Genomic DNA, 26,126 nt, shown 5'->3' with positions numbered 1-26,126 from the left:
TTTAACAATATTAAACTGTTTTCGGGCCCACATATTTATATTAACAAATATATGCTTTCCCGTCTGACTCTTGATTGCCATGACCATCAATTTGAAAGCACATTTTTCTTTCTCGTCTAGCAGCGCGCCGCCAAAGTGACACTCATCGCGCTGAAGTGCACTCGCTTAAAGTGCACTTTACTTTGCCCGTGTGGCACGGGTATTACAGTGCGGCTGCCTGGAAGTTCGGCAGTCAACCTAGACGGCAAACGTTCCCCTCAAGCCACAAATGTTGTATTTACTCGAATCTAACGCGCACTTTTTTTTTCCCAATAAAACAGGTCCAAAAATGCCGTGCACGTTAGAATCGAGTACCACCCTAAATCTGTGTTACCATATAGTCGTCGGCATATCGAAATGGCCGCCTCGCACGCGCGTAGAGCCTAGCTACTCTTGAGCCTAGCTACCGTAGCTTCCTCCATGTGCTGCAGTACACATTCTTAGGCAATAGTCTACCGTCTATCTTCACATTCTCTGCGTCTGCTCTATTAGCATGAAGTACCGAGTTCATCATGATGCCGCATTTAAAAGGAAAGTGATCATGTGTGCGGAGACGGACGAAAATCGGGCCGCACCACGGGCGTTTGGAGAATCCAGAACTTGCGTTCGGGACTGGCGCAAACAGAAGGAGAGGATTTTCGCCAGCAAAGCAATGTGGAACGGTTTCAGTGGACCGAAGCAGGACGTAACGTGCGACGATCCACTTCGACGATACGATCACCTTGGCCCTTTCTTGAATGCAATCTGTGACGGGGAAAGTCTGCCGCGCGCCGTGTTTTCGCCGCTTATAGGTCGCGTTGAAGCGAGAGGCATGATAGCACAAAGATCAATTCGCTCGCCACGCTTCATCACTCGTGCGTTTTGACAGTTCGTTTCGGCAGTCAACGAGCGAGATGTGTTCATGTTTGTTCGTGCGCGCATGACACCGTGCTTGTTAATTTATTTAGTAAGCGAATACGGAACCTAGAGCACGGCGACAGTGACGACAGAAATGCGCCTGGAGTGTCCATTATCACAATAAAATAGTTCTTTTGATTATAGTGCGGTACCGCTTATAGTGCGGATATTCGCCACTCCGGTGACTTACGTTATAAGCGGTCTACACTGTTAGGCTGGTGTGTCACTCTTTGTGCCAATCGAGGGTTTAATGATGAAAGAATGGTGCTCAGTTGTGAGAGGCAGAGAGGGGAGGGCTTGGTCCTGGACTAACACAGTGGTGTTTGTTTGAATAAAGTATCAACAGCTCTTCACTTGCACTGCCACCGTGCCCTCGAGTCATCGAGGTGCGCCATCATCTGACCTTGAAGCCAGTGGAGAAAGAAGTAAATTAACTGGCACTGTATGATAATCACCTCCTGCATTCTATGTTCACTGGAGTGTGGACCACAGAAACCTCAATATGGCTGTCAGAACATTGCTGTCGACCCTAACGGATGGAATAGTGAACTTCTCTTTCTCCAATTATACCGTTTATTGTCTTATACAGTTAAGCATCAATATAACGAAATTATCAATATAATGAAGTATTTAACATTTTATCATTTTTGTTCATAGAACACCATGCATTTAGAACCTCAATATAATGAAGTGTGTTTACACACAATTCCAATATAACGAAATTTCGCTGCTGCCGCGAAGAAATGCCGAGACAATAAATGAATACTTCTGCGGACGCAAATGGTCAAATGGTTGAGTTACAAATGGCTGCTTTGTGAATGCACCTCCCAAATCGCGTGTCACGCTTCCAAGAGCAACCACCAAAGCAGAGCGGCATGATGTTCCATATAAAGTCCAAGTGTGATAAGATTATCGCGCTCTGGGAGCTGTATGCTTTGGGTGCGAGGGAAAGCGCCCGAGAGTAAGCGCAGAAGGATGGTGGTTTGTTGAGCGCCGTCTTCGAATGCGTCTTCCCACGTGAGCAAGGGGAAAAGGGGGGAGCGGAGCTAGCTCGCGGTAACGCCACCAAGTGCGCTTGAGGGTAGGAGGGAGTGGGGGACAGGTTGGCGTGTGTCTCTCTTGGCTGTGGCTGCACGCGGCTGTCAGCACGGCTGAGCTCATATGCAGCTCACATGTCCTGTTTTAGACGTAATCTGTCACGTGTGCAAAAAAGTGGACGGGCTGAGATGGCATGACATCATGTGCACTGACTTCCCACGTATACTGGAGGTTGTCCAAGCTCAAGTTTCAGAGACACATTGAAGCGAGAGGCAGATGAAGCATGCGACCCCCAGTACCGGCGCTTTTCATGATAGAGTCATTCCACGGCGGGCGACACCATCAGCCGTGGGCGCAGAGTGGACACGAAAGCGTGGCTGGTTTCGCTTCGTAATACCGATGTGAAGATTTTGTCGTCACGGCATGAATAAATCTTTCGTCACCATCGCTCAAATTCAGCAAAACGAATTTTTTTCTTATATGAATTTGCATTTTGCGATTGCCTGATAATTAAGAAAATCTTGTGGCTCCTTCCATGTAAGCAAAACACATCGGTGACTGTACTTGTTTACATTAAAGGTGGCATTTCAATACTATAATGAAATTTTCATATAACGAAGCAAATTGCTGATTTTACAGACTTCGTTATATCGCGGTTTAACTGCATTTAACTATGTGTTGTTGGACGAATGGGATAGCACATGTAAGGCATATAGTTCTAAAACCTTGTTTCTCATAATTACAGTATAACCCCGCTGTTATGTTCCCGGGTGCTGCGTTTTCCTGGCTGTTACGTCGTTTTCAGCTGGCCCCGGCATAGCACCCTTAGGACCCAACGCATTGGTAACGCCGCTGTTGTGTCACAACTGTGGCACCGTTCCTGCATCATGCGTTGCGAACTGCCGCCCCGCACCAGCCCGAGCGGCCATGTTGACTTTTCATGTCGCTTGGCTTGGTGGCTTGATGATGGGATTGGCCGCCCATAGTGCCGGGGGCGACACCTATGACGTATTTTCGGTTTCCGCCAGCAAAAGCATGGCCTTTGAGATCCCTGTTTGTCATCTAAAGATGGTGTCTATGATGCGTTGGGGCCCTAAAATTGGTTTTGGCGCATAGATGTTCCGTATAAAGTCCAAGGTCGATAATGCCATCGCCGTGCGCCAAATGCTGTATGTGTGAGTGAAAGCGTGCAAGGGGAGCCGATGACTGGGGTTAAATCTCGCGCGTGCGAGAAATAAAAGTGGGGAGGAAGCGCGAATTCTTCCGTCGCGCTTGAGGCACAAGGGGGTGAGGGGGGCATGTTGTACTCTGGCATCAACTGCGTGGTTGCGCCGGCTGCATCTTGAAAGCGATCTGCATTGGGGGCAGAGTCTAGGCAGTGTAGGTGCATCGGCAGCTCGTAGTTTTGTGCGTGCTGTGTGTTCTCGGCGCTCAGCTTGCGTTGAAGCGATAAACAGCATGAAGGGTACATCGCTCGCTGCTGCTGCCGCGCTTCCTCACGCCAACGTTTTGACAGCGAGTGTCCACGGTCATCGAGTGTGATGTGTTCATATTTCCCTGTGCGCGCTGACTCCATGCTCATTAATTTATTAGCATACGAATATTTCCAAGTTTATACGGACGATAAAACTACTGTCCTTACTTTGTAGCGCTTTCTACTAATTTGCTATCGCAATCGATGCTTCGGCTTTCGGGCAAAAGTGTGACTTTTTTTCAAACGTAAGAATTAAAATAAAATTGTGTGCAGTTCACCACTACTATCATTTCTCACTTTGTCCTGCTTTTCGGCTTTTGCATTTCCTGGCTCATACGTTTTTTTTTTACGATCCCGCGAAAAACGTATCAGCGGGGTTCTACTGTATTAGACGTTATTCTTTAACTAAACATCCTTTGATTATTTTAAATTTTCACCTAAGCATTACAAATGGCATCGTATACCCTAAATAGTAATACAGTTAAACCTGGATATAAAGAAATTGACAAATTCCCCAAAAACTTCATTATAAAGAGGATTTCGTTATATGCAGGTTCGGCACGAAAATTCGAAAAAGAAACGCTTACCGTATTTACTCGATTCTAACGCGTCTTCAATTGTAACGCGCACCCGTTTTCCGTTTTCGTCGAAGCACTCATCCTTGGAATGTCACACCAGGTACTGGATGTGTAGACGCGTGTCGTTTCACACAAGCACGGGGCATTGGAAACCAAGAGCGAGCGTCACGATGGCGTCGTAGCGTCGTATAGTGTTACAGTAGAACCCCGCTGTTACATTCCTGGGTGCTGCGTTTTCCCGGCTGTTACATCGTTTATGGCCAGTCCCGGCACAGCTCCAATAGAACCCAATGCATTGGTAACCCCGCTGCTGCGTCGCAACTGTGGGACCGTTCCCGCATCATACGTTGCAAACTGCCACCCCGCACCGGCCCGAGCAGCCATTTTGACTTTTCGTGTCTCTTGGCTTGGTGGCTTGACGATGGCATTGGCCGCCCGAAGTGCCGGGGGCGACAACTATGACATATTTTCGGTTTCCGCCAGCAAAAGTATGGCCCTTGAGATCCATATTGGTGTCCAAGATGGTGTCTATGATGTGTTGTGGCCCTAAAATTGGTTTTGGCTCATAGATGTTCCGTATAAAGTCCAAGGGCGATAACGCAGTTAAGCAGCTGTTGCAGTTCAAAGTACCGTGTCGTAACCACACTGTACAACAGCACCTTTGTAGTACCGTAGGAAAAAAATTGTTTACAAGTAAGACTACACATAAGAGAATTCTTGAACATTGCAGACAGGAAATACTTTCTGTGATCCTGGAAAAAATTTGTCATTATAGTGTAATGTTTGACAAATCCACAGACATCGTACACGTGTCACAGCTCAATTTGGTGGTGCGATACCAGCATAACAAGATCAGCGAGAATGTCATGGGTTTTATAAATGCTCGAGACTCCGAAATTCAGTATGATAGCCCTGGTAGCCGATAGTGGTTCAGAGGAGCAAAAACAAAATGAAGTGCTTTTGAGCCCACACTGACAGGGGCATATCTTTGGAAAATATTGCTGGCTTAGCTAAGGTCTCTGTCTCTAGACCCAAAATTATGCGTCAGTATCGCAACAAACGGCTGTTCAATAATGACCTCTGAGCTATGCGGCGCTGTTAGGGAAATTCGAGAAGATACTGTACATGCAGTTCGATGCCCTTGCTTCAGTCATAGCTTGAATCTTTCTGTATCTAAGACATCAGATATGCGAAATGTTCAAAACACCACAGTGACAATGCGGGAGGTCGTTTCGTGTTTCACTTCCCATCATACTGAAGCTTCAACTTGGTAAACAAATGACAAAGTTATGCAAAACACATTGGGTTGAGCATCATGGCACTCTACTGCAATTTAGGCATCCTCTGGAGAAAATTGCCAATGCCTTCAAATTAGAATCAAATTGTAAAGAACAAAATTATGCTGCAAAAGCAAGGGGACTGCTTAATTCAGTGAAGGATGCCGAATTTATTATAACAACATACAGCCTCTGTGATGTTCTGTCCGTAACACTTCCTCTGAGCCGACTGCTTCAGAAGCCAGATGTGAACATGCGGAGTGCTTGCGACATTTTGGACACAGTCTCGGTCCTTAGAGGGAAGAGGAATCCTTCAAAGGTGAAAGAAGTATTCGAAGAAGTTTTTCGACAAGCTGGAGACGTTGGTGAATGCGTAGGAGTGCAACTATATTTACCTCATCTCATTCAGAGACACGTGGTAACTGGTAAAGTGCGTTCCCACAATGTGGTGTCTTATTTCCTTTCTGGTACTATATACATTCCTGTAATAGAGCCTCTTGTAGAACATCTTAAACATCGGCTGTTGAAGAACGCGCTTGATGTTTATTGTTTGTGCACGCTCTTGCCAAGTTGTGCGAGGGATGGCACTGCTAAGACTAATCTTAATATACTTGCAGAAAAGTGCTTTATGCGTTTGGGTATAGGACAGCAGGAACTGCAAACTTCTCTGATGCTCAAATGCTCAGTTTTCTTTGTGGTCTGCAAAATCAGAATGAGGAAAAGTGAAGGGCATTCTTCTGCCACTGGCAGCCATGGAAACTCTTTAGCAATTTGATGTCAAACTGTATCGAACCATAACGACCCTGTTGCAAATCCTCACTGCATTGCAAGTCAGTGTATCTACAGCTGAGTGCGCTTTTTCCACCCTCCGATGTGTCAGTATTTGGATAAAGTCACTAGGCGCAGCGAAAAATGGCTCAACGGTCTCGCCCTTCCCAGCATTCATCGTGATATAACAATAGACAAGCAGAAAGTCATTGATCGCTTTACACAAGGGACGTAACAGTGTAAAAACCTGCTTCTAATCTGAAACAGTATCTGACATTTGGTACCAAATTGTAGATACGTTTTTAATAATTTCGAACATCACATATGAACACATTCATTTCAATCGTAATAACTTCAACATCCCATGTTTCCTTTTTGATTACTGCTTTATATTAGTACCGCACATTGTTATAGAGATTGTAAATCTGTGCATTTTCTTGCGGTTTCCCATTATTAGATTTCAAATTTTTTACAGTAATGGGGTGCATTTTAACAGGTTCAGAATAAGTAGCACGACAGGGTGTCCCAAATTTAAAAACTGTCAGGGGGACACCCTGTTGTGCTACTTATTGCTTTTAGTTAGACGTTCTTAAAAACTGCGCGAAAAATAACGGGGAAACACAAAAGAAACACACGACACCACGAGCGCACAATTGCGCTCGTGGTGTCGTGTGTGTTTCTTTCCTGTGTCCTCATTTTTTTCATGCAGTTTTTAAAAACATCTAAAGGCCATGAACCAACTAGCCCGCCAGAACGTCCTACTAAAGTACTTAATGCTGACAGAGGTGTGCCTGTCCATGTTAGTTCTGTCATCCCTGGTCTTTTACTGCGCCACAATTTTGGCAAAAAACCATGCACCAACTAGCATGCTAACATGTTTTATTGAGCATTGTAACAGAGCTCTGAGCCATTGTTATACTTTTGCAGATTGCTTGCCATATTTTCCTGTTTATAAGTCGCACCTTTGTATAAGATGCCGACGCCCCTCCCCCCGCAAAACGGCAGTTTTCCCGGAAAAAAAAAGTATATAAGACGCACCTGTTCGTTCAGTAAGTGATTTTAAAAAATTACAGTGACGTTTCCCTCCGTGAACGCGAGTCACGCGCAAGCGAATGGGTGCTGTATATTTCGACTCCAGGCGCATTTCTGCCGTTGTGGTTGCCGCGATGTTCCGTATAAAGTCCAAGGGCGATAACATCGTCCCCGTGCACCGTATGCTGTGCGAGTGAGAGCGTGTGCTGGTGAGCCAAATCGCGCACAAGGGAGGAAAGTGGGAAGGCAGTGCGAGAGAGAGGGGGGCGGCTTGTACTCTGGTAGCAACTGCGTAGTTTGCACAGAGACACGTGCCGTATCTTGACAACAATCTGCAGATGCGAGGACTTCGGGGTCGGTTGACTCGCGGTCAGCCTGCCGCCGCTTGCGTTGCTGCTCCGTCCTTCTCGCTCGGCACTCGGGAACTCGATCACAAGAAGAACCCGGCACCTCGATAGTGCGCACAGAACACGCGTAGCAATTAAGTCAACTAGCGCGCTTCGTGTGGCCATAACATCACATCCGATTTTGATGAAAGTTTTTCCAGAAAAAAAAAACGTGCAGAAGTCACACCATTCTATAAGACATACCGACGAAAAATTCAGAAAAAAAACTTGTTTTATACACCGAAAAATACAGTAGTTGAACCTGCAGCCCCGTAACAGTAACAAAGCAACTGTTTCTAAACCCTCAGGTATATCTATCTTCTTGCGCATGATGTGTTCTTGATGTACAGTAAAAGCTCGATGATACGAATCTCACGGGGTCACGAAAAATATTCGTATTAGCCGAAATTCGTATCATCGAAACACAATTAAAACTACTGTCGAATCTCGATAATTCGAACTCGAAGGGGCCCGAAAATTTGTTCGAATTAAAAGGACGCATTTTTGAAGTATTCGTGCACCATAGCACGATGCACGAACGGTGCGAGTCGTGAAATATCGCGGCGCGCAAGCGCATAGCAAGCGCACTCCACGAAACTGCCCATGCCGGCTAATGGTCGCTTCCCGATAACGACAGAAAACGAAGCTTCAGGGAGCGAGCGGGCGGCGCCGGCACACGGCTGCGCGCGGAGACCGTCGAAGGTGAGGGAGGAGGGCGGCAGGGAAGCGGATTTGGCCGCGTCAACTCCGCCGCTTTGGTGGCTCCCCTCGCCCTCCCTCTCAACTCCCTCGTGGCTCTCACCTTCGACTCCGTGCGCACATCTCCGTGCGCGCCCGCCGCCGTGCTGGCGCCAGCCTATTTTAGCCGCCCCCTGAAGTTTCGTTTTCTGCCATTATCGGGAAGCGAGCGTTTGCGGGCGTGGCAGTTTCGTTGGCCCGACTGCGCCTCCGCCGCTGCTTCCCTCTGCGCTGCTGCCGCAGCGTGCAAGGTCAACATGTGACTAGAAAATAGAGGAGAAGGGTTCACTGCCATTTTATCCGCGTGGCTGAGACGTCGGCACTAGTGTGTGCTAGAATACGGTTGTCTAGAACACTCTAGTCGGCACGTACACGCTTGTTCCGGCGCGATGCACAAACAGCGACCTTGCAATTTGAGAGAGAAGGAAATTTCCGCCGCGGGTTCTTTTTTTTTTCCCCCCGTTCCTTCGCGCGCGGCATTGAGGGGTCTCTCCTGAGCTTTTGCTCTATGGCGGTGTCGGAGCAATGCCGGTTGGAGGCGCCGCCGCGTGATTTGGCGCGCTGCTAAGAGCATTGTCGGTGCGCGGTATGTTCAAAATAAGCGTGTTCGAATTCGCTTGCTTCGCGTTGACGTTGAACGAAAGCACGTTTTTCATGATAGTCTCGCTGTGCAACAATTGTGCTCAGTGTTGACGTTGCGAGGCCTAGCTCCTTAGCCAACTCCGTCCGCTTCCTCTTGGGATCCTCATCGACCTTTCGAAGAATGTCTAATTTCTCTTTAAAGGAGAGTGCTTTCCGCTTGCGAGACATAGCTCGCTGCGACTAGGCAAAATGGCGCAAACACGAAGAACGCGGCCCGAAGCGCAGCAGCCACTCCATCTGACGGCTCGCAGAAAAGGAGGAAAAGTACAAAAGCACCAAAAGCGCCACCGCTTCAAACTCTTCGCGCCCAGTCGCGGAGTCCGCGCTGTCCGGCGCCGCGCCTCCGCACCAAAAGAGGAGAGAAAGCGCATGACTGCGCGCTGTTCTCTTTTGCGGCCGTCGGTGGGGCGGCGTTTATTCGTATCAACCGACGCAGGTTGAAAATCGATTCGTAACAACCGTTCTCTAGCCCGTTGCAAAGTAATGGGGCTCGGCCGGGACCACAGAAAAATTCGTATCATCCGGAAATTCGTATTAGCCGTGATCGTATCATCGAGCTTTTACTGTACTCCCAACTTTGTGCAATTCTGAACATCCTTCGACTACATTCTATAAGATTACTCTCGGTGAAACGTATGTCATTGATGCCTGTGGTCTTGGGTATATCTATTGCACGAAACACGCAAAATGCTTGCATGATACCATTGAAAAAACATGGATAGTATCAGAATGCAATCTTGCATTCCACGTTTTGTCACCGTAGAAAAATGTTTCTGCTAATTATGATGTGCATGTTTCTAGCAGTTTAAAAATACTGTTACGGAACAGCCGCCACATTGTGGCTGCACTGAGGAGAAGGAAGACGACGTGTTCCCGCTTGATATAGCGTCACCATCTTGGCCTCCGTTAGCTTCCCTGTAAATAAAATGTAAATAGCCTTGGGCATCAGCTACACGTAACATTATCAGCTACACATAACATTATAGTAAAAGCTCGATGATACGATCACGGCTAATACGAATTTCCGGATGATACGAATTTTTCTGTGGTCCCGGCCGAGCCCCATTACTTTGCAACGGGCTAGAGAACGGTTGTTACGAATCGATTTTCAACCTGCGTCGGTTGATACGAATAAACGCCGCCCCACCGACGGCCGCAAAAGAGAACAGCGCGCAGTCATGCGCTTTCTCTCCTCTTTTGGTGCGGAGGCGCGGCGCCGGACAGCGCGGACTCCGCGACTGGGCGCGAAGAGTTTGAAGCGGTGGCGCTTCAAGAAATAAATGCTTTTTACGTACATGTGCCTGAGTGAGTTCACCTCTGACTCTTTAATTTAGCTACAGTCGAATCTCGTTAATTCGAACACGCTTATTTCGAACATACCGCGTACCGACAATGCTCTTAGCAGCGCACCAAATAACGCGGCGGCGCCTCCGACCGGCGTTCCTGCGACACCGCCATAGAGCAAAAGCTCAGGAGAGACCCTTCAATGCCGCGTGCGAAGGAACGGGGAAAAAAAAAAACAGAACCCGCGGCGGAAATTTCCCCCTCTCTCAAATTGCAAGGTCGCCGTTTCTGCATCGCGCCGGAACAAGCGTGTACGTGCCGACTAGAGTGTTCTAGACAACCGTATTCTAGCACACACTAGTGCCGACGTCTCAGCCACGCGGATAAAATGGCAGTGAACCCTCCTCCTCTATTTTCTAGTCACATGTTGACCTTGCACGCTGCGGCAGCAGCGCAGAGAGGGAATCAGCGACGGAGGCACAGTCGGGCCAATGAAACTGCCACGCCCGCAAACGCTCGCTTCCCGATAGCGGCAGAAAACGAAACTTCAGGGGGCGACTAAAATAAGCTGGCGCCAGCACGGCGGCGCGTGCACACGGAGATGTGCGCACGGAGTCGAAGGTGATTGAGCTACGAGGGAGTTGAGAGGGAGGGCGAGGGGAGCCACCGAAGCGGCGGAGTTGACGCGGCCAAATCCGCTTCCCTGCCGCCCTCCTCCCTCACCTTCGACGGTCTCCGTGCGCACCCGCGTTCCAGCGCCGCCCGCTCGCTCCCTGAAGCTTCGTTTCCTGTCGTTATCGGGAAGCGACCGTTAGCCGGCGTGGGCAGTTTCGTGGCCCGCGCTTGCTATGCGCTTGCGCGCCGCGATATTTCACGACTCGCACCGTTCGTGCATCGTGCTATGGTGCACGAATGCTTCAAAAATACGTCCTTTTCATTCGAACAAATTTTCGGGCCCCTTCAAGTTCGAATTATCGAGATTCGACAGTAGTTTTAATTGTGTTTCGATGATACGAATTTCGGCTGATACGAATATTTTTCGTGACCCCGTGAGATTCGTATCATCGAGCTTTTACTGTATTTGGTGGAGGCGGATGTTCCCCGTACCCGCCATGGAGCTTCATAGCGGTCCCAACGGCGCCAATGCCCCTTCGGCTCCTGCTGCCGGCACTTCATCTACGCAAACATCTACGCCTGCAGCCCTGACCTACGTCACCGTTTGCCCTCCTCGGGATCCTGGTGTTTTCACCGGAGTCGGCAGTCCTGATGTTGAAGACTGGCTCCGCTTGTACGAACGTGTCAGCACCAGTCACAGGTGGGATCCGATTATTATGCTTGCCAACATTCTTTTCTACCTCGACGGCGCTCCACAGGCATGGTTCCAGACTCTCTTTGAAGAGCTGGGATCTCTTCAAAGAGAAGCTCAGCGGCCTTTTTGGCAATCCGTTCGGTCACCAACTCAGTGCCAAGAAGGCCCTTGCCACACGTGTCCAGACGTCGACGGAGTCCTACGTGTCGTACTTTCTCAATGTCTTGGCCCTTTGTACCAAGGCTGACCCGAGCATGTCAGAGGACAATAAGGGTAATCACGTCCTCAAAGGCATTGCTGACAATGCCTTCAATTTACTGGTGTTTACAAACGTCGCCAACATCGATATGATTCTCAAAGAATGCCGCCGTCTTAAGCATGCTAAAGGGCACCGGGTATCCCAACGCATCACCCGACTTCCCAACACAGCTTCTACATCATCTTGTGACGACCTCTTCTACCAGCCTTCGCGATGTTACAGTGGCTACTGTAGCGATGTGACAACTTAACCCGCATCATTCGTCGTGAGGTTGAAGCAGTACGACCGGCTGCCCCTTCATTCCCATCTTCTGATCACTCTCCGGCAACGATTTCCTTGATTCAGCCATTGTGCGTCGAGAGTTGTCAAACGTCGGCCTGCACTCCGTTTGTCCCATCCACTCGGAACCTTTCTCCACACACGTCCCCACCTCGCTCCTCTTACTCCTCTTATGGACTGCGCCACCCGTCCGAATGGCACAGTGTGGATGACAAGCTGATCTGTTTTAATGGCCGACGCATTGGCCATATCGCTCGCCACTGCCGCAGCCACTGGACTTCTCCGACATGCTATTCTTCTGATTACAACCTCGTCCCTCTAGCGCGTCCTTTTCCTTCGCTCCTTCTGTGCCCGACCCATCATCTGACCCTGCGACACCTCTACACCCCGCGACCCACTACTCCCACTCGCCTTCTCCCTCCTGTCGTCAATCTCGTTCGACCCTGTCACGCCGTGCTCCTTCTCCGACCTGCTCGCAGCACCCCCGCCCAGAAAACTAGACAGTGCAGCTTCTGGAGGTGAAGCTGCAGTGACGACATTGGCACAAAATCCTTGCTTCACCTTACCCACGAACAAAAATCTTTTGGACATTCTCGTCGACAATGTTCCTGTGTGCGCGTTGATTGACACCAGTGCGCATGTGTCCATTATGAGTGCTGCTCTTCGCCGTTAGCTCAAGAAAGTTCTGACGCCTGCCCCGAACCGAGCTGTATGAGTCGCCGACAGAGGGTCCTGTCGCGATTGTTGGCATATGCTCTGCCTGACTCACCATTGCTGAGAGACACACCGTTGTTCTCTTCACCATCATCGAGCATTGCCCTCACGAACCCATTCTCTGTCTGGATTTCCTCGCCAGTCATTCTGCCCTCATTGACTGTTCGGCTGGCTCTGTTCGTCTTGACTTGCCTCTTCTTGCCGACCCTGTGGACCCGCCTCCAAGCCATTTAAGCTGCATGGAATTTATTTGCCTACTGCCTAATTCTGTGACACACGTGGACTTGTTTTCCACACCAGCTGTACCTGACAGCAATCACATGGTCGCAACAATTCCGGCCGTTATGATTGCACTTGGTGTTACCATGCCGCACACTGTGCTGACAAAACTGGCAACCACACCTGCCTTCCCCTTGTCAATTTCACGCTAACCACGCAAGTCCTGCCTCAGGGGATTTCATTGGCTATAATTAGCGCTCTGCAGGATGATCAGGTCGAGCCATTCACAGTCGAAGATTGTTATGACTCGAAGATGTTATAGCAGTGGCGTCGACATCGAGAAGATGGTTTCCTCTGACCTTACACCTGCTCAAGCTGAAGCCCTCTGCCGTGTTCTTGAAGGCTATCACAGCATTTTTTACTTTGACAATCGACCCTTAGGTGAAACGTCAGTCGTGACCCATCACATAAATACTGCCAATCGAGCAATCCATGCATGGCATCCAGTGGTGACATCCTATTGAAACAACTGGCTGTCATTGAATTTCTGACTGCGGAAGGCTGGCGCCAATCAACATTCATCGCCGTCTGACTGCAGTTTACGGGGATGCCTGTGTTGATGTCAGCACTGTGCGGACGTGGCCAAGGACTGTGAAAGACAAAAATCGAGCCGCATCAAATCACCATACAAGCCACAACCTTCCTCAGTCAATTACAGCCCGCTGTTTCAACTGGACGTCACCACTGGATGCCATGGATTGCTCGATTACTCTGGAATGAGAAGAGATAGGAAGGTGAGGCAAGTGACATTCTATAGCTTAAAGATCAGTGCAGTAATGATTAAGAATTCAACATGTTTGCAGTACTATTGGCACAGAAGTGGGCTTGGAGACATTACTTTCCGAAACGCCCTCGTACATCAGAAATACAGTAAAACCTCGTTAATTCAGATTTAACAGGACTGAAAAAAATGTCAGAATTAACCGAAGTCGAATTATCGAGGGTATCAAGAAAACAATAAACGACTGCTTACTACATCAACACACTTTTATTTACTGAACGAATCAGCAAATCCTGTTTCTATTTTGCACAAAAGCAGTGCGGACGTTGCAATGCTCGTCATCTCGGGACTGATTAGCGCTCACAGTGGCGAAGGCCTCGGACTTCCTTCACAACACAGCCGCGGCGCCCATCGCGCTTTTCACTACCGCGCGCACATCCCGATTATTTATTCGGCAGTGTTGCCAGGTTGCCACCCATCACGATGTAGACCATGCTTTTCATCCTTGAAAGCTTTGCACTCATTAAAAACGACACTACTGTTTGCAGCAACCGCTGCGGACGAAACTGCGGCCGCTGTCAACGCGATCATGGACGGCGACCTTGCGGTTGTGAAGGCGCGTGGACAATGCACGAACTGAGTCAAAATGAAACTACTGTTTGTGCGATCACTATTTACGCAATCGTGGATGGCGACTTAGCAGTTATGAAGGCACGTGGCCGACGCGCGCACAGAGTCAAAGCGGAACTACCGCTGCAACTGCTGCGGCCGGTACCACGGTTGCTGTCGACGCGATCATGGATGGCAACTGTGCAGTCATGAAGGCACGCGACCAACGCGGTGCTATGCGTGGCGGTAAAGGCAAGAATAAAGACTTTAAAGGAACAAATAGGCACAAAGCATTCTGGTGTTGCTGTCATTCACGTACGATTTCCGCTGACGACTGTGGCAACACGGACTCTGCCGCTTCATTTCGGTTGGACGCTAGCGCCGTTGTTGCTCTGTTGAGTCGCACTCCTCGCTCGCTGAGTTCCGAAAGTTGTCCAAATTAATAGATGTGCGGCCAAGTACGTCCGAAGTAACGAGAGTTTGATGGCATTGAATAATGCATACACCAGCCGGGACCAGAGGACGAGTCTGAATTATCCGATTTTCCGAATTAACATGGTTTTACTGTATCCTCAACAAGTAGTAGACAATCCAATGCAGCGTGCCTGCAGCTTAGATCAAGCACGTATAATGTGAGAAATAGTGAGAAAAAGAAACTACACTCAATCTGATCCGAATGCTGTTCTCATATACACTATTGGTGTTCCACAGGTTAATGCCATTCTTGACAACTACTTGAATATCATCAGAGTAGCCAACTTGCCACTATCTTCCAGCGGCCACCTCATGTAGTATAGTATAGCAGAAAAAAAGTTTGATTGATTTGGTGGTCAGGGCGATGACACAAGCCCAAGGTTGTCAACCATGTGGAAAGCCTCGCTGCAAGGTTTTTTTAATCGTATAACAACAACAGACACAGCTGAAGCATTGAAATCGATCTAATATAAAATAATGAAATCTTGATTTTGATTCGAGTAGTGTTATGTACAAAATTCACTCCAAAGTCAAGCACAAGCAATGAGCCCTGACCTTTGCCCCCTCAATCAAGGGAGGTCAACCTGGGTCACGTGTGCACACGTGGGCACACGTGGCCGAGGGAATACGATAGAGGCAATGCGTGCTTTTTCACGTTTCTCAGGCGACACAGGCCTGGACTCTCGCTTGTGATAACATTTATGCAACGTGTCCTTTCACCTAGTTCCTCCCATTATCATCCCCCATTGTGACCCTCTTTCTTCCCCTCTACCCCTCCCCTTACATAGAGCAGCAGGCCAGATGCTTCAGTTTCCGGCCGACCTCTCTACATTTTCCAATCACTGAACTACTTCTTCTTCATGACAAGGTGTGCAAACAGGGATATATCGGACAGAGATAGACGCCTTTTCACATGTGGTTCAACAATCATCACATGCATGTGAAAAGTCTCCCGAATTTACCCTTCTCTAGGCATGTTAGACTGCCAGGTCACGCCTTCGAACACGTGAGCGTCATGCTCTTGTAGTCTGGTTTCCAACACACCCGTGCACACAAGCAGAAACAATCTTTTTACATCTACAAATCGGGAGCGTGCATGAAAGAAATTAATGACAGTCCGGGGTGGCGTACATGTCTCCTGGATATGCAGTGAAAGAGGGGAGCACAGATACATGCTTCTTAGTCGAAAATTGAGACGCTGGCCGCTGCTCACTGTTTCTTCCATGTGAGCCTCAGAGGCGAGCGGAAAAACTAATAAATCAGTAGTTTCCTGTGCCCTGTCACTTAAGTAGTCATATTGAGTGACTTATTGCCCCTGTTAGGAATCTGTGCGAGCTGACGCGGTGTCAATTGTCCAGTAAGCATTCGAACAGAGCGCTTACACGAAGGCTCCCTAGCTCAGCTTCCCAAAACTGTCACCCCAAGCATGTACTCGCTTTCTAAACCCTGTATACAATTTTTTTTTTCCAACTGGACCACAAAAATAGTCGGAATGAGTCATGCCTGTATACTGTATATATGCATTTGACCCCGTGTGTTCCTTTTCACAAGTTGCTGCTTTTCTGTCTTCCTTCCGGGCTCCATCTCTATTCAACTTGCCCTCTGTCCTGCTATGACATGTGCACTGGTGCTGTGCCGCAACCGTTTTTGCCCTCCCTCTCTTGTTACAACGGCGACTTAGGTTCCGCTACACTTCGCCCCTCTCCCTTTTCTTCGACTTATGTCTTTCCTCTTCCGCTGTCCTTGCCCTACAAACATGGGACTCAACCTTCCTCTTGCCCTGCAACGTTGCCCATAAGGCAGCTGCAAAGATGTCAATACTCCTGGAAAGAGTCAATCACTGTCACCACTGTTCCTGTATAATTTGATGTATCTCTTGCATGCTTTTCTTTTTTCCCCCTAAGAATGGCCAAGCATGCTGTCTGCTTTATTCTCTATCAGTGCCAAAGGTCCACTTTTTTGTCAACCCTGATGAAGACCGGCCCACCAGTCGAAATTAAATACTTGTTCTATTTATCTTGTAGCATCGCTCAAGTTCCTTGTACATATATATAAATGTTGACTATGCCCCTTACACGCCTCTCTCTCTTATAATTATGTTATGCATTACCAGCAAGCCCAGGTTCCACTGCTGTCAGCATTCTGTGAAAATCTGCAAATTAATTTACCGCATTCTCATGCGTGTGATGTAAAAGTTCAAGATGCTGGGTACGAAGAGGTGACATATAGATCACATGCGTTGTTTGTCCTGGAATGATGCTTCACGGCCGCACACTTGTGCTTGCTGTGAAGCCATATTAAGATTCAGTGGAGGGGAGGTCGCAAGAGTGGTAATGACCAAGGCTACAAAGTTCGTTTTACAGCGAAGGCATTAAGGGATGTTCCACAGCTGTTTTTGAGCAACGGTGAAGGCCAGCGTGCAATGGCATGGGTGATATCAAATGTTAATTTAAGAACAGCCAGAGCCCTGAATTTTTGCTTTGAAGCACATTTATCAAGATTATAAAATAAATGTTCCCTTGCAGTTACTTCACTTGAAATAGACAACAACTTATTTCTGTGGCTTTCTTAGCCAGTAATCTGTAATTTTTGTATCTCTCATCGCGTTTTATCTGCTTCACGTTGGAAGTCAGGTTGGTGTTTGTATGGCAGTTGTGGTGAAAGCTGTTAGATTGGTAGGCTTGGTGTTGCAGCGCAGTGTTGCTGCTGCACTCGAGTGCGGTCGTGACTGGCTGTTTGTGATGATTACGGCACAGGCTGCATAGTGAAAGTGACGTGTTGCTGCAATGTAGCCTGCGTGGGAGCCGTCACTAAGATCATTCACGACCTGCTCAGACGCAGCAGCAACACAGCCATTCAACAGACCCCTAGTACTCCTGAAGGATTTGAGTAGTCGCTTATGTACAGCTTCGCTGTCTTTGATATGTCAGAGTGGCACACATCTGGGAAGGATTTCTTTTTTTTTTTAAGTATTTTTTAACCCTTTACATTCACCTAGTTGCTTAAAGTACAATCCAGTCTACTGCTATTATGTTATTCTCTCTCTCTCTGTCGGTCTGTCTGTCTCTCTCTCTGTGTGTGTGTGTGTGTGTGTGTGTGTGTGTGTGTGTGTGTGTGTGTGTGTGTGTGTGTGTGTGTGTGTGTGTGTGTGTGTGTGGTGTGTGTGTGTGTGTGTGTGTGTGTGTGTGTGTGTGTGTGTGTGTGTGTGTGTGTGTGTGTGTGTGTGTGTGTGTGTGTGTGTGTGTGTGTGTGTGTGTGTGTGTGTGTGTGTGTGTGTGTGTGTGTGTGTGTGTGTGTGTGTGTGTGTGTGTGTGTGTGTGTGTGTGTGTGTGTGTGTGGTGTGTGTGTGTGCGTGCGTGCGTGCATGCGTGTGTGGGTGTGTGTGTGTGTGTGTCGAGGCTGTGCCCAAGCTTTGTGGGAGTGCAGCTTTCAAATCTTGTGACCTGCAATTTTTTATGGCAAAGTGTACAACTACAGATATGTATTGCTTTGCTCCAGTGTTGCAGTGGTGTTTATGCACAGATAAGATACACAAAGAAAGAGTGTCTGATGTCACCCTCTGTGAGTGTTCTGGCTTTTGATAAGCTTCGATGGGTAATTTGCCTCAGAGGAACAGGCCTGCTGCAAAGAAGCTACAGAGCAAGCAGCCCAGAAATGAGAAGAAAAGCGTGTCAAGTTCCATGGAAAAATTTGAGCTTTAAAAATAGATGTGACATTCCTTTCATATCTACAAACTTCTGGACAAGTGGACAATTTGGGTTTCGATAGTTCAATGAGGCTTCTTTGTTTCAGAGACTTGATCACTCGGGGCCTGCTCAAACACCTACTCCCACTGTTTGACCAGGTCTCAGCAAAGCCTGACTTCATCGCTCAGCTTGGGTGGATTACATTTTACGTCCATAGCAAGTGAGACATCCAGCATATCGCTCATTACATCTGTGTCACAGAAATTGCATTGAACCGGTATTCGTTATGCAAAAATTTTACTGTGCATAGTTGCTATTTGTGACATATTTTCTTCTGAATTGCATTTTTTTGGGTAACACCATAGCTTAGTTATTTGTTTTCGATAGATAGAGCTTTCCTTGTTACCCTTAGACTAAGTGTCTTGACTTTTTAAAGCCCTTTTCTTATGTTTCCATTGCTGTTGTGCCTTGCTATTAACCTTAGAATGCTTGCTTAGCATATTTGTGCCATATACGTACAAGTGTAGGAAATGCATCAGTGGACTGCCAACCTAACTGTGCTTAGGTTAGGCCTTCACATTGTCATTGCTGTAGGACATGGCCTGTGACATGACTCTATATGGTTGCTGCCCTTAATCTGTCATCTTTTGGCCCATGTAAATAGGTCATGTGCGTTTGCACTTGAGTTCTTTTTTTTTTTCGTTTTTTAACAAATGTGATCGTATACCTACTTTTTCCTAACGATGCATAAAATAGAGCTTCAACACCTCTATATTGCCCTTAAAGTGCACATATTTTTAGTGCCTAGAAATACAGCTTCGAGTAATTGCTAATTGATCTGTAGTTTTCACTATTATATGCTGTGAACCTCCAGAATATATTGGAAGAAAGCTAGCAAGTGCTTTAGGGATAAGGTTAGCACACCAAAACAGCATTTTCTACAATAAGTTTCTGCGCTCCCCTCGTTTTACTCAAAGTTTGATGCGCAGTGCAGCTGACATTGTTTTTGGAGTCTTTTCTTCCTTCCTTCCAGTTTATTATAATGTATGTTTATTATTCCTTTTCAGTGGCAGTGTTCAATTTGAAAGCATGGACTGCATAGCAAGACTGTGCCACATAGTAGCTAACAGGATGGTTCAGTACAGCTCTGCACCTCAAGAAAATGCCACTGTAAGTAGCATTTGTCTCTGCAGAAGAGAGCCATGCACTAGATTCATTCTGAGTCTTTTTGAAGGATGCTGAAAGTGTAAACAGCTTTAGCGCTTTATATCATACTATTGCCACAGCAATTCGGGTACACACACTCGAGGCGCACCCTCGGTGCCTCCACTGTCATGCTGTCCCGGAATCAACTATGCATGCACGGCCCGCACACGGAGGGTTAGAAGGCCTTTAGAGATGCGCAGTGCATCTGGCTTGAGAATCGACGAAGCTAAGTGGACGCAGTGTCACACTCCCCTTAGTTGGCAGAACCAACTGAGGGGAGCGTTGCGGCTTCTGTTGCTGGCAAGAGCGTTCATTGTGAGCATATGCGTTTGCTGCATTGCGGCAATCCTGCCAGAAGGCTGTTTCTGCTGTGCAGCAGCTAGAAGTTCTATTACGTGCTGTCTCACGCCTTGTCGCCTCCGCATATCGTTAGAGCACGAGCACAGCACTAAACCTTGCCATTGCTGTGAATGCTTCACCTTCGGGTGAAACTGCCTATTTTTTTAATTTTTTTCTGACTTACTTTTACATTATTGCTTTCTTCTTTTTTTTTCACTTTGACTTTATTTGTCATTAAGTTACTGTGTACAACTTGTGATGAGGAAGGGAAAATAAGCGCTGCAGATTAAACAACCTGACCGACCCCGCCTCCCTGATCACTTGACAGTAAAAAACAATGCAGCTTAGTCAAACACGCATGTACTACAAGTATGCGCAGCAAGTAACACGAGCAAGAAACGTGTGAGCAAGTACGAACAAGCAATAAGAGACACCTAGACGTTTATGGCATTACACATAATGAATAACTCCTTCTTTGATATAACACAGATGTTCACACAGACGGTTCACAGACACACAGATAACACAGACGGTTCAGTTAAATAATATTTATTGAGTGCTTGTAGCAAAAGATATTCTGTATGCTGGTAGTTGTAATTGATATGTGTGTGGGCAAATGTGTGGGCGCAGGTCAGCCAGACGTATGAAGGAACCACCCCAGACAAAGAAGAACGACTTTATACACGGGCAGCAAACACGGGACTAGACACAAACTAAATACAGATAGTACTACATTAAACAGGTTTGCCGCACAGTTGTCACTAGCCTCAGTTCAGGTGCTGCAGCCACTCACAGTTCCAACCGCAGTAGTTGATCACAAGCTGCAGCGGTGTGGTAGGGACGGCTGGTGCGTAGCTCAGGCACACGTCGCTGTGGCGGTGACGGGAGCAGGGTTGCAGCCCGGCCTCGGCAGATGAGGAACGGCGATGAACGCCGTAGGGCAGCCTGTCTCGGCCACGACAAGAGCCGGGGCACAGCCCAGCCTCGACAGGCCAGGACGGCGATGAACGCCGCAGCACAGCCTGTCTCGGGAGCGCCAGGTGCCGGGACGAAGCCCGACTATGGTAGGATCCACCAGGGAGCACAGCCTCTGAGTACGTGCTGCAAGCCGGGGCGAAGCCCGTTTTAGCAGGGTCAGGACCGGTGACGTCGGGAGGTGGCCCGCTGCTTGTTCCGCAATGCCCTGCGAGAGACCACCATGATGTCATGCTGCGCTCAGCTTGTCGGCCCCGTCGTACAAACGAGCCGATCTCGCGGGACCCACGCACCAATCCCATGCACACTCGCGCTTTTCAGCCCCGCACTCCGCACAAGCACTGCTTACGGCACCCACGCACTTCAAGATGCCATCCTCCTACTGCATGTGTCCGTTCAAATATGCAAATATTCACTGTGTCGCATCAAGCGATTGAATTATTTTTGGGTAAACTTACAGTGGTTGACAAGTTTGAACAAAGTTTATGAAGTTCAACCTTATAAATAGATAATAGTTGGTAGTTGTTAAGTGCTGTTACTTTTAGAAGGTTATAGCCAGCAGCAGCTAGTGAATATTATGCCAATTACATGTATTTTCCCCTGTGGTGTTATGAATAGTTGTGGCAAGTTATTAAACCCAGTAAAAAAATAAGTTATCTGTTTCGCATTTTAACATCAGTCAAAGCACTTGGTGCTTCTCTATTACCACAGTCATGCACATTGGAAAAAGATTACTTCCCAGCAGAAAAAAAAGGAGGCTTGATTTCTCCTTCTTTAGGTTTCATTCTTTAACTGAAGAGCTTTAACGTTGTTGTGTAGTGATAGATTTCATGGTAATTGCGTTTCATACTTGGCTGTCTTCTTGCACAGGAAAAACAATTAAGTGAGGAAAGCTGAGCTCATCTGCTAGATTACTGTTGTGGAATACAGTCATACCTGGGCATAAAGAAGCCGCATCTGACGCAAAAATAGCTTTGTTATATCTCATATTTCGATATTCGTTATGATCATATAGTAATCGTTACGTGCTGATATCGGCAAGAAATATTTTATACAGTTAAACCTGCTTATAACGAACCTCGATATAACGAATTCCTGGATATAACGAAGTTTTTCTATTCCCTGCCGTTACTCCATAGGAGCACATGTATTTGAGACCTCTACGTAACGAAGTGGCAGTGGGAGACCCCCTCGAAATAACGAATTTTCCCCACCGACAACCTAGACATTTCGCCCCAAATTTTGTCATTTTTGTGCGAGCAGCAACTGGAAGCACCTTCTCCGCCGCGACGGAATGTGAAGCGGTGGCGTTGCGCTTGGAGTGCTCGAATTCACGGCGACTGCGAGGCGAGAGCGAGCGCACGTGTGCATGTGCGCGAGCGTGTGCGAGGCGGGCCTGCATTCCTCGACCCGACGATCTTGCTGTCGCGGGTGTGACCTTTCCCCCTGACCGTGACCATTCAAACCTGACCCGCCGCTTGCTGCAGTTGGCCTAGCCCGCCAAGCCGGCACTCTCCTTCAGTAGCGCACCCAGGATCTCTGCCAGGGGCGGGGTTGAATTTTAGGGGTGGGGGGAGCAAGCACTTTTCATAATATGCAATTGCCTTGCGTTAGCCAGAGGAATCCAACAGCAAATAAAATGCCTAACAATTATAATAATAATGGCACCAAGGTAGAAGACAATGTTTACTTATTCAGCGTTTTACTCAAAGTAATTTAAGTGTGAATTAATAAATGCAAGACAATGGTAGAGCGTTTTTGTTAATCAGGCAAATTCGACCTCAAGCCAATGCCTGAATTGTAATGACAATGTGAACAGAGCACTGAAGGTACACATTGGACTGGTGTGGGTGGACGCGTGGAGGGGGGCGGTAACTCGGCCTCAGGGGGGGGGGGGTTATAACACCCGAACCTCGCCCCCCCCCTTGTCTGTGCGCCACTGTTCTCCTTTTCCAGTTGGTGTTGCCAAAGGAAAAAAAAAACATTTTTTTTCTTCAACGCGCTGGCAGCGTCATTCTTTAGTTACTGCACAAGTTTCTGTGCTTCACTTCACTAACCTGACACTAGGTGACACATATACGACGCCATCATGTCGCTCGCTCTTCATTTCCGACGCCTCGCACTTGTGCGAAACGACACGCGTCCGCACATCCAGTACTGGGTGTGACATTCCAAGTATGAGTGCTTCGACAAAAACGGAAAACGGGTGCGCATTACAATCGAGGGCGCATTAGAATCGAGTAAATACGGTAAGCGTTTCTTTTTCGAATTTTCGTTCTGAACCTGCATATAACGAAATTCTCTTTATAACGAAGTTTTTCGGGAATTTGTCAATTTCGTTATATCCAGGTTTAAGTGTACTTACTTTGACATATCTGATCACTCATTGTACCGATGTTCTCCACATAGAAGTACAACCGTGCTGAAAGGATCAGTCTTACCACGAGCAGAGGCTTGACGACCCAGAGAAGATGAAATAATTATAGCCAAGGAGGGTGGTGGTGCCATTTTGAAGTTGCTGCACCAATTTAAATCATAACTTACAGTATGTTTTTACATCCTGTCTCCTGTACCGAAGAATTTTTACCGCAGTGACACTTGGCAGGACCCACATACTGTCTGCAGGGCTCGCATATGGCCTGCTAATGTGAAGGACCTTGTGGCATGGCTATTGCTGGGGAAGTACCGAGAACCAGACCAGAAAACATCTCCTCAAGTACATACTATATCGGGAACAGACGAAGGCAGAGCAAGGAATGGGACAGGACAGCAAACTGTCCTGTGTTGTTCTGTGCGCTGTCACTGTATGCTCGTGCTGTCCGTACTTGCAATGCCACCACCAACTAGCCCAAATAAACACGTTAGGTGCAAACATATCATTGGCAGGCAGGGGAGAATCGAAATAAAATCCTTACGTTATCCGAGCCCTGCTGCATGTTGCTGTCCTTTTGGGATTATGGAATGTGCAATACATCTTCAGCAGCATTCTGAATCCGCTTCCTAACAAGACCTGAGAGCCAAATCCTTTCTTTATAGACAGTAAAGTTTCATTCGTGCTCACTGCTTCCTTCTGTCCCTTTATTCTCTCTTTTTTCCTTTTTAAGAAACTGTGCAGAGGAAACTACCTTTCACGTTGACCCATCGCAATAGCCCCGTGGCTACAGTGCCATGCTGGTGAGCTAGAGGTCGCAGGTTCAATCCCGGTCTTGCAGCCACGTTTTCATAGGGGCAACATGCGAAAACGCTTGTGTACTTCGATTTAAGTGCTCATTGAAGAACCCCGGGTGGTCAAAATTAATCCATAGTCCCCCCGCTATGGTGTGCGTCATAATCAGATCATGATTTTGGCACATAAAACCCCCAAAATATAATTAAATTTTCATTTTCATTCTCTTCTGTGTTTATTGCAGGCCCTGACCTCCCTGCTGGCATGCCTGGCCAACTGGAGCAGCCGGTGGTGCGACCTGGCCGGGGCAGTGGCTGGCACACCTGGGATGGTGAGCGCACTGGGTCACCTCCTGGAGGCGCCTTATCTGCACCTGCGTAGGGAAGCGCTCTGGCTCATCCACTGCCTCTCAGGTGAACAATTCATTGCGTGCCTTAACTCAAGGCAAACGATGTTTCAGCACTGATTTGTCTCTAATTGCTTAAATATGAGAAAAAGCTAAAATTTTTCCTGGTCAGGACGCACAGCTGCAGTAGATATCAGAACATGTACAATGACCACCGATAAGTTTGTGCATTACTCTAGACCAGCAGTTCTCAAACTGGGTTCCACAGGTGCTCGGTGTGCCCTCCCCTCCTGGCTACACCCCCATGCTAGCGAGGGTGGTTTGTAACACGCGAGCTAAAATCAACTTGGAAGTTCTGCAAGCTGAGAGCCACTTCGAAATTTAGTGGAGTCTGCCTGGTCAACACTTGTTGCCGATGGATGATGATATTGGGTGTTTAAACAGCATGTTCTAATGGAAACACGGGGTGCATTCACACGATTTGTGATTCAGGTGCATCGGCATGGCACAGTTTTGATACAGGCTGGTTCGCCACAGCACTGTGTCAGTTTCTACGTTATCCAGAATAAAAATGTGTGATAAGTGTTTTGATGCGCACAACAGGCACTGCTGCATGCAGGGCGACGTGGGCATTTAGGCTTTGCGTTGCGCTCGGCACATCAAAGACCATTCTGCATTGCGAGTGACTTGTGACAATTGCGTGCAAAAATTAAAATATGCTTTTGTGCATCAAACACTTTGTTTGCGTCAGGATGTCATTTATGGCGCATGGTGTCTATTGTGCCAATGCCTGCTCAGCTGCATGGTCAGCTTGCGCTGCATTACGGACATTACAATGCATGAAGCGGCGTGGCAGAAAAAAAGAAATTACTTGTCTAAGTATTATCATTACTTCTACATCAAGACCAATGGCTTAATAAGATTCAAAGCACGCCGAAGTCAGAGGCCACATGCATAAGTAAGGTCTATGCATGTCCATAAGTAAGGACATGCATAGTGTTGGTGCTACTTTGGTTATCTTGCTCGCGCACTGGTCGATTCAGAGCGGAGGCCCGGTGCCCCCCTCCTCGATACTACCCTGGATCCACTCCTACACTTATGTGGCTACCATGCTTAATTACTTCCCAAATTTCTAGTCAACCTTTATATAGACATGTTCACGCCACAACATGATAGGCAGCAAGATGGTTATAAGCTCATGTACAATTATGTTCACTTTTTAAAATACACAAACCTCAATCCTGCAAGAAGGTCACTCGGTGCAGTTTCCAACTGCAAGTACGACGTAATGCAGGCTCAAATGCACAATAGGTAACTTGGGGCCATCTTCAATAACTGGTGCGGAGCCACCAACTGATTATACCCCGTTTAAATGATCTAGTAATTCGTGCACATTTTTGTTCTCATTTCTGCATAGTCGTATACTGTGTGTAGCCATTAGGTTGATTCATTGCAACACTAATTATGGCAAGCCTTTGCATAAGCACATCAGTGGAAAAAGGGAGGGGTTCCACGGCACTTTGGTAAGGGCAGTGTGGGTCCCCGAGGCCAGAAGGTTTCAGTTTGAGAACCCCGGCTCCAGCCTGTTCAGCACCTCCAAAAAAGAGAACT

At 47.6% G+C, this 26,126-nt stretch overlaps 1 protein-coding gene across 2 annotated transcripts in view; it reads left to right on the top strand.

Moving 5' to 3' along the window:
* The window catches only part of LOC119445670 (uncharacterized), a 66,790-nt gene that overhangs the window by 18,819 nt on the left and 21,845 nt on the right, over positions 1-26,126 (top strand). For both annotated transcript variants that reach the window (XM_049663504.1, XM_037709952.2), the window contains 3 exons: positions 18,590-18,703; positions 19,551-19,653; positions 24,414-24,582. In XM_049663504.1, coding sequence (XP_049519461.1) covers positions 18,590-18,703; positions 19,551-19,653; positions 24,414-24,582 — 386 coding nt within the window. The remainder of the gene's footprint in view (positions 1-18,589; positions 18,704-19,550; positions 19,654-24,413; positions 24,583-26,126) is intronic.

This window comes from Dermacentor silvarum, chromosome 3 (assembly GCF_013339745.2).
Source record: "Dermacentor silvarum isolate Dsil-2018 chromosome 3, BIME_Dsil_1.4, whole genome shotgun sequence".
Taxonomy (NCBI): Eukaryota; Metazoa; Arthropoda; class Arachnida; order Ixodida; family Ixodidae; genus Dermacentor; species Dermacentor silvarum.
Note: the sequence above shows the minus strand (reverse complement) of the source record. Positions and strands in the feature narration are given on the sequence as shown.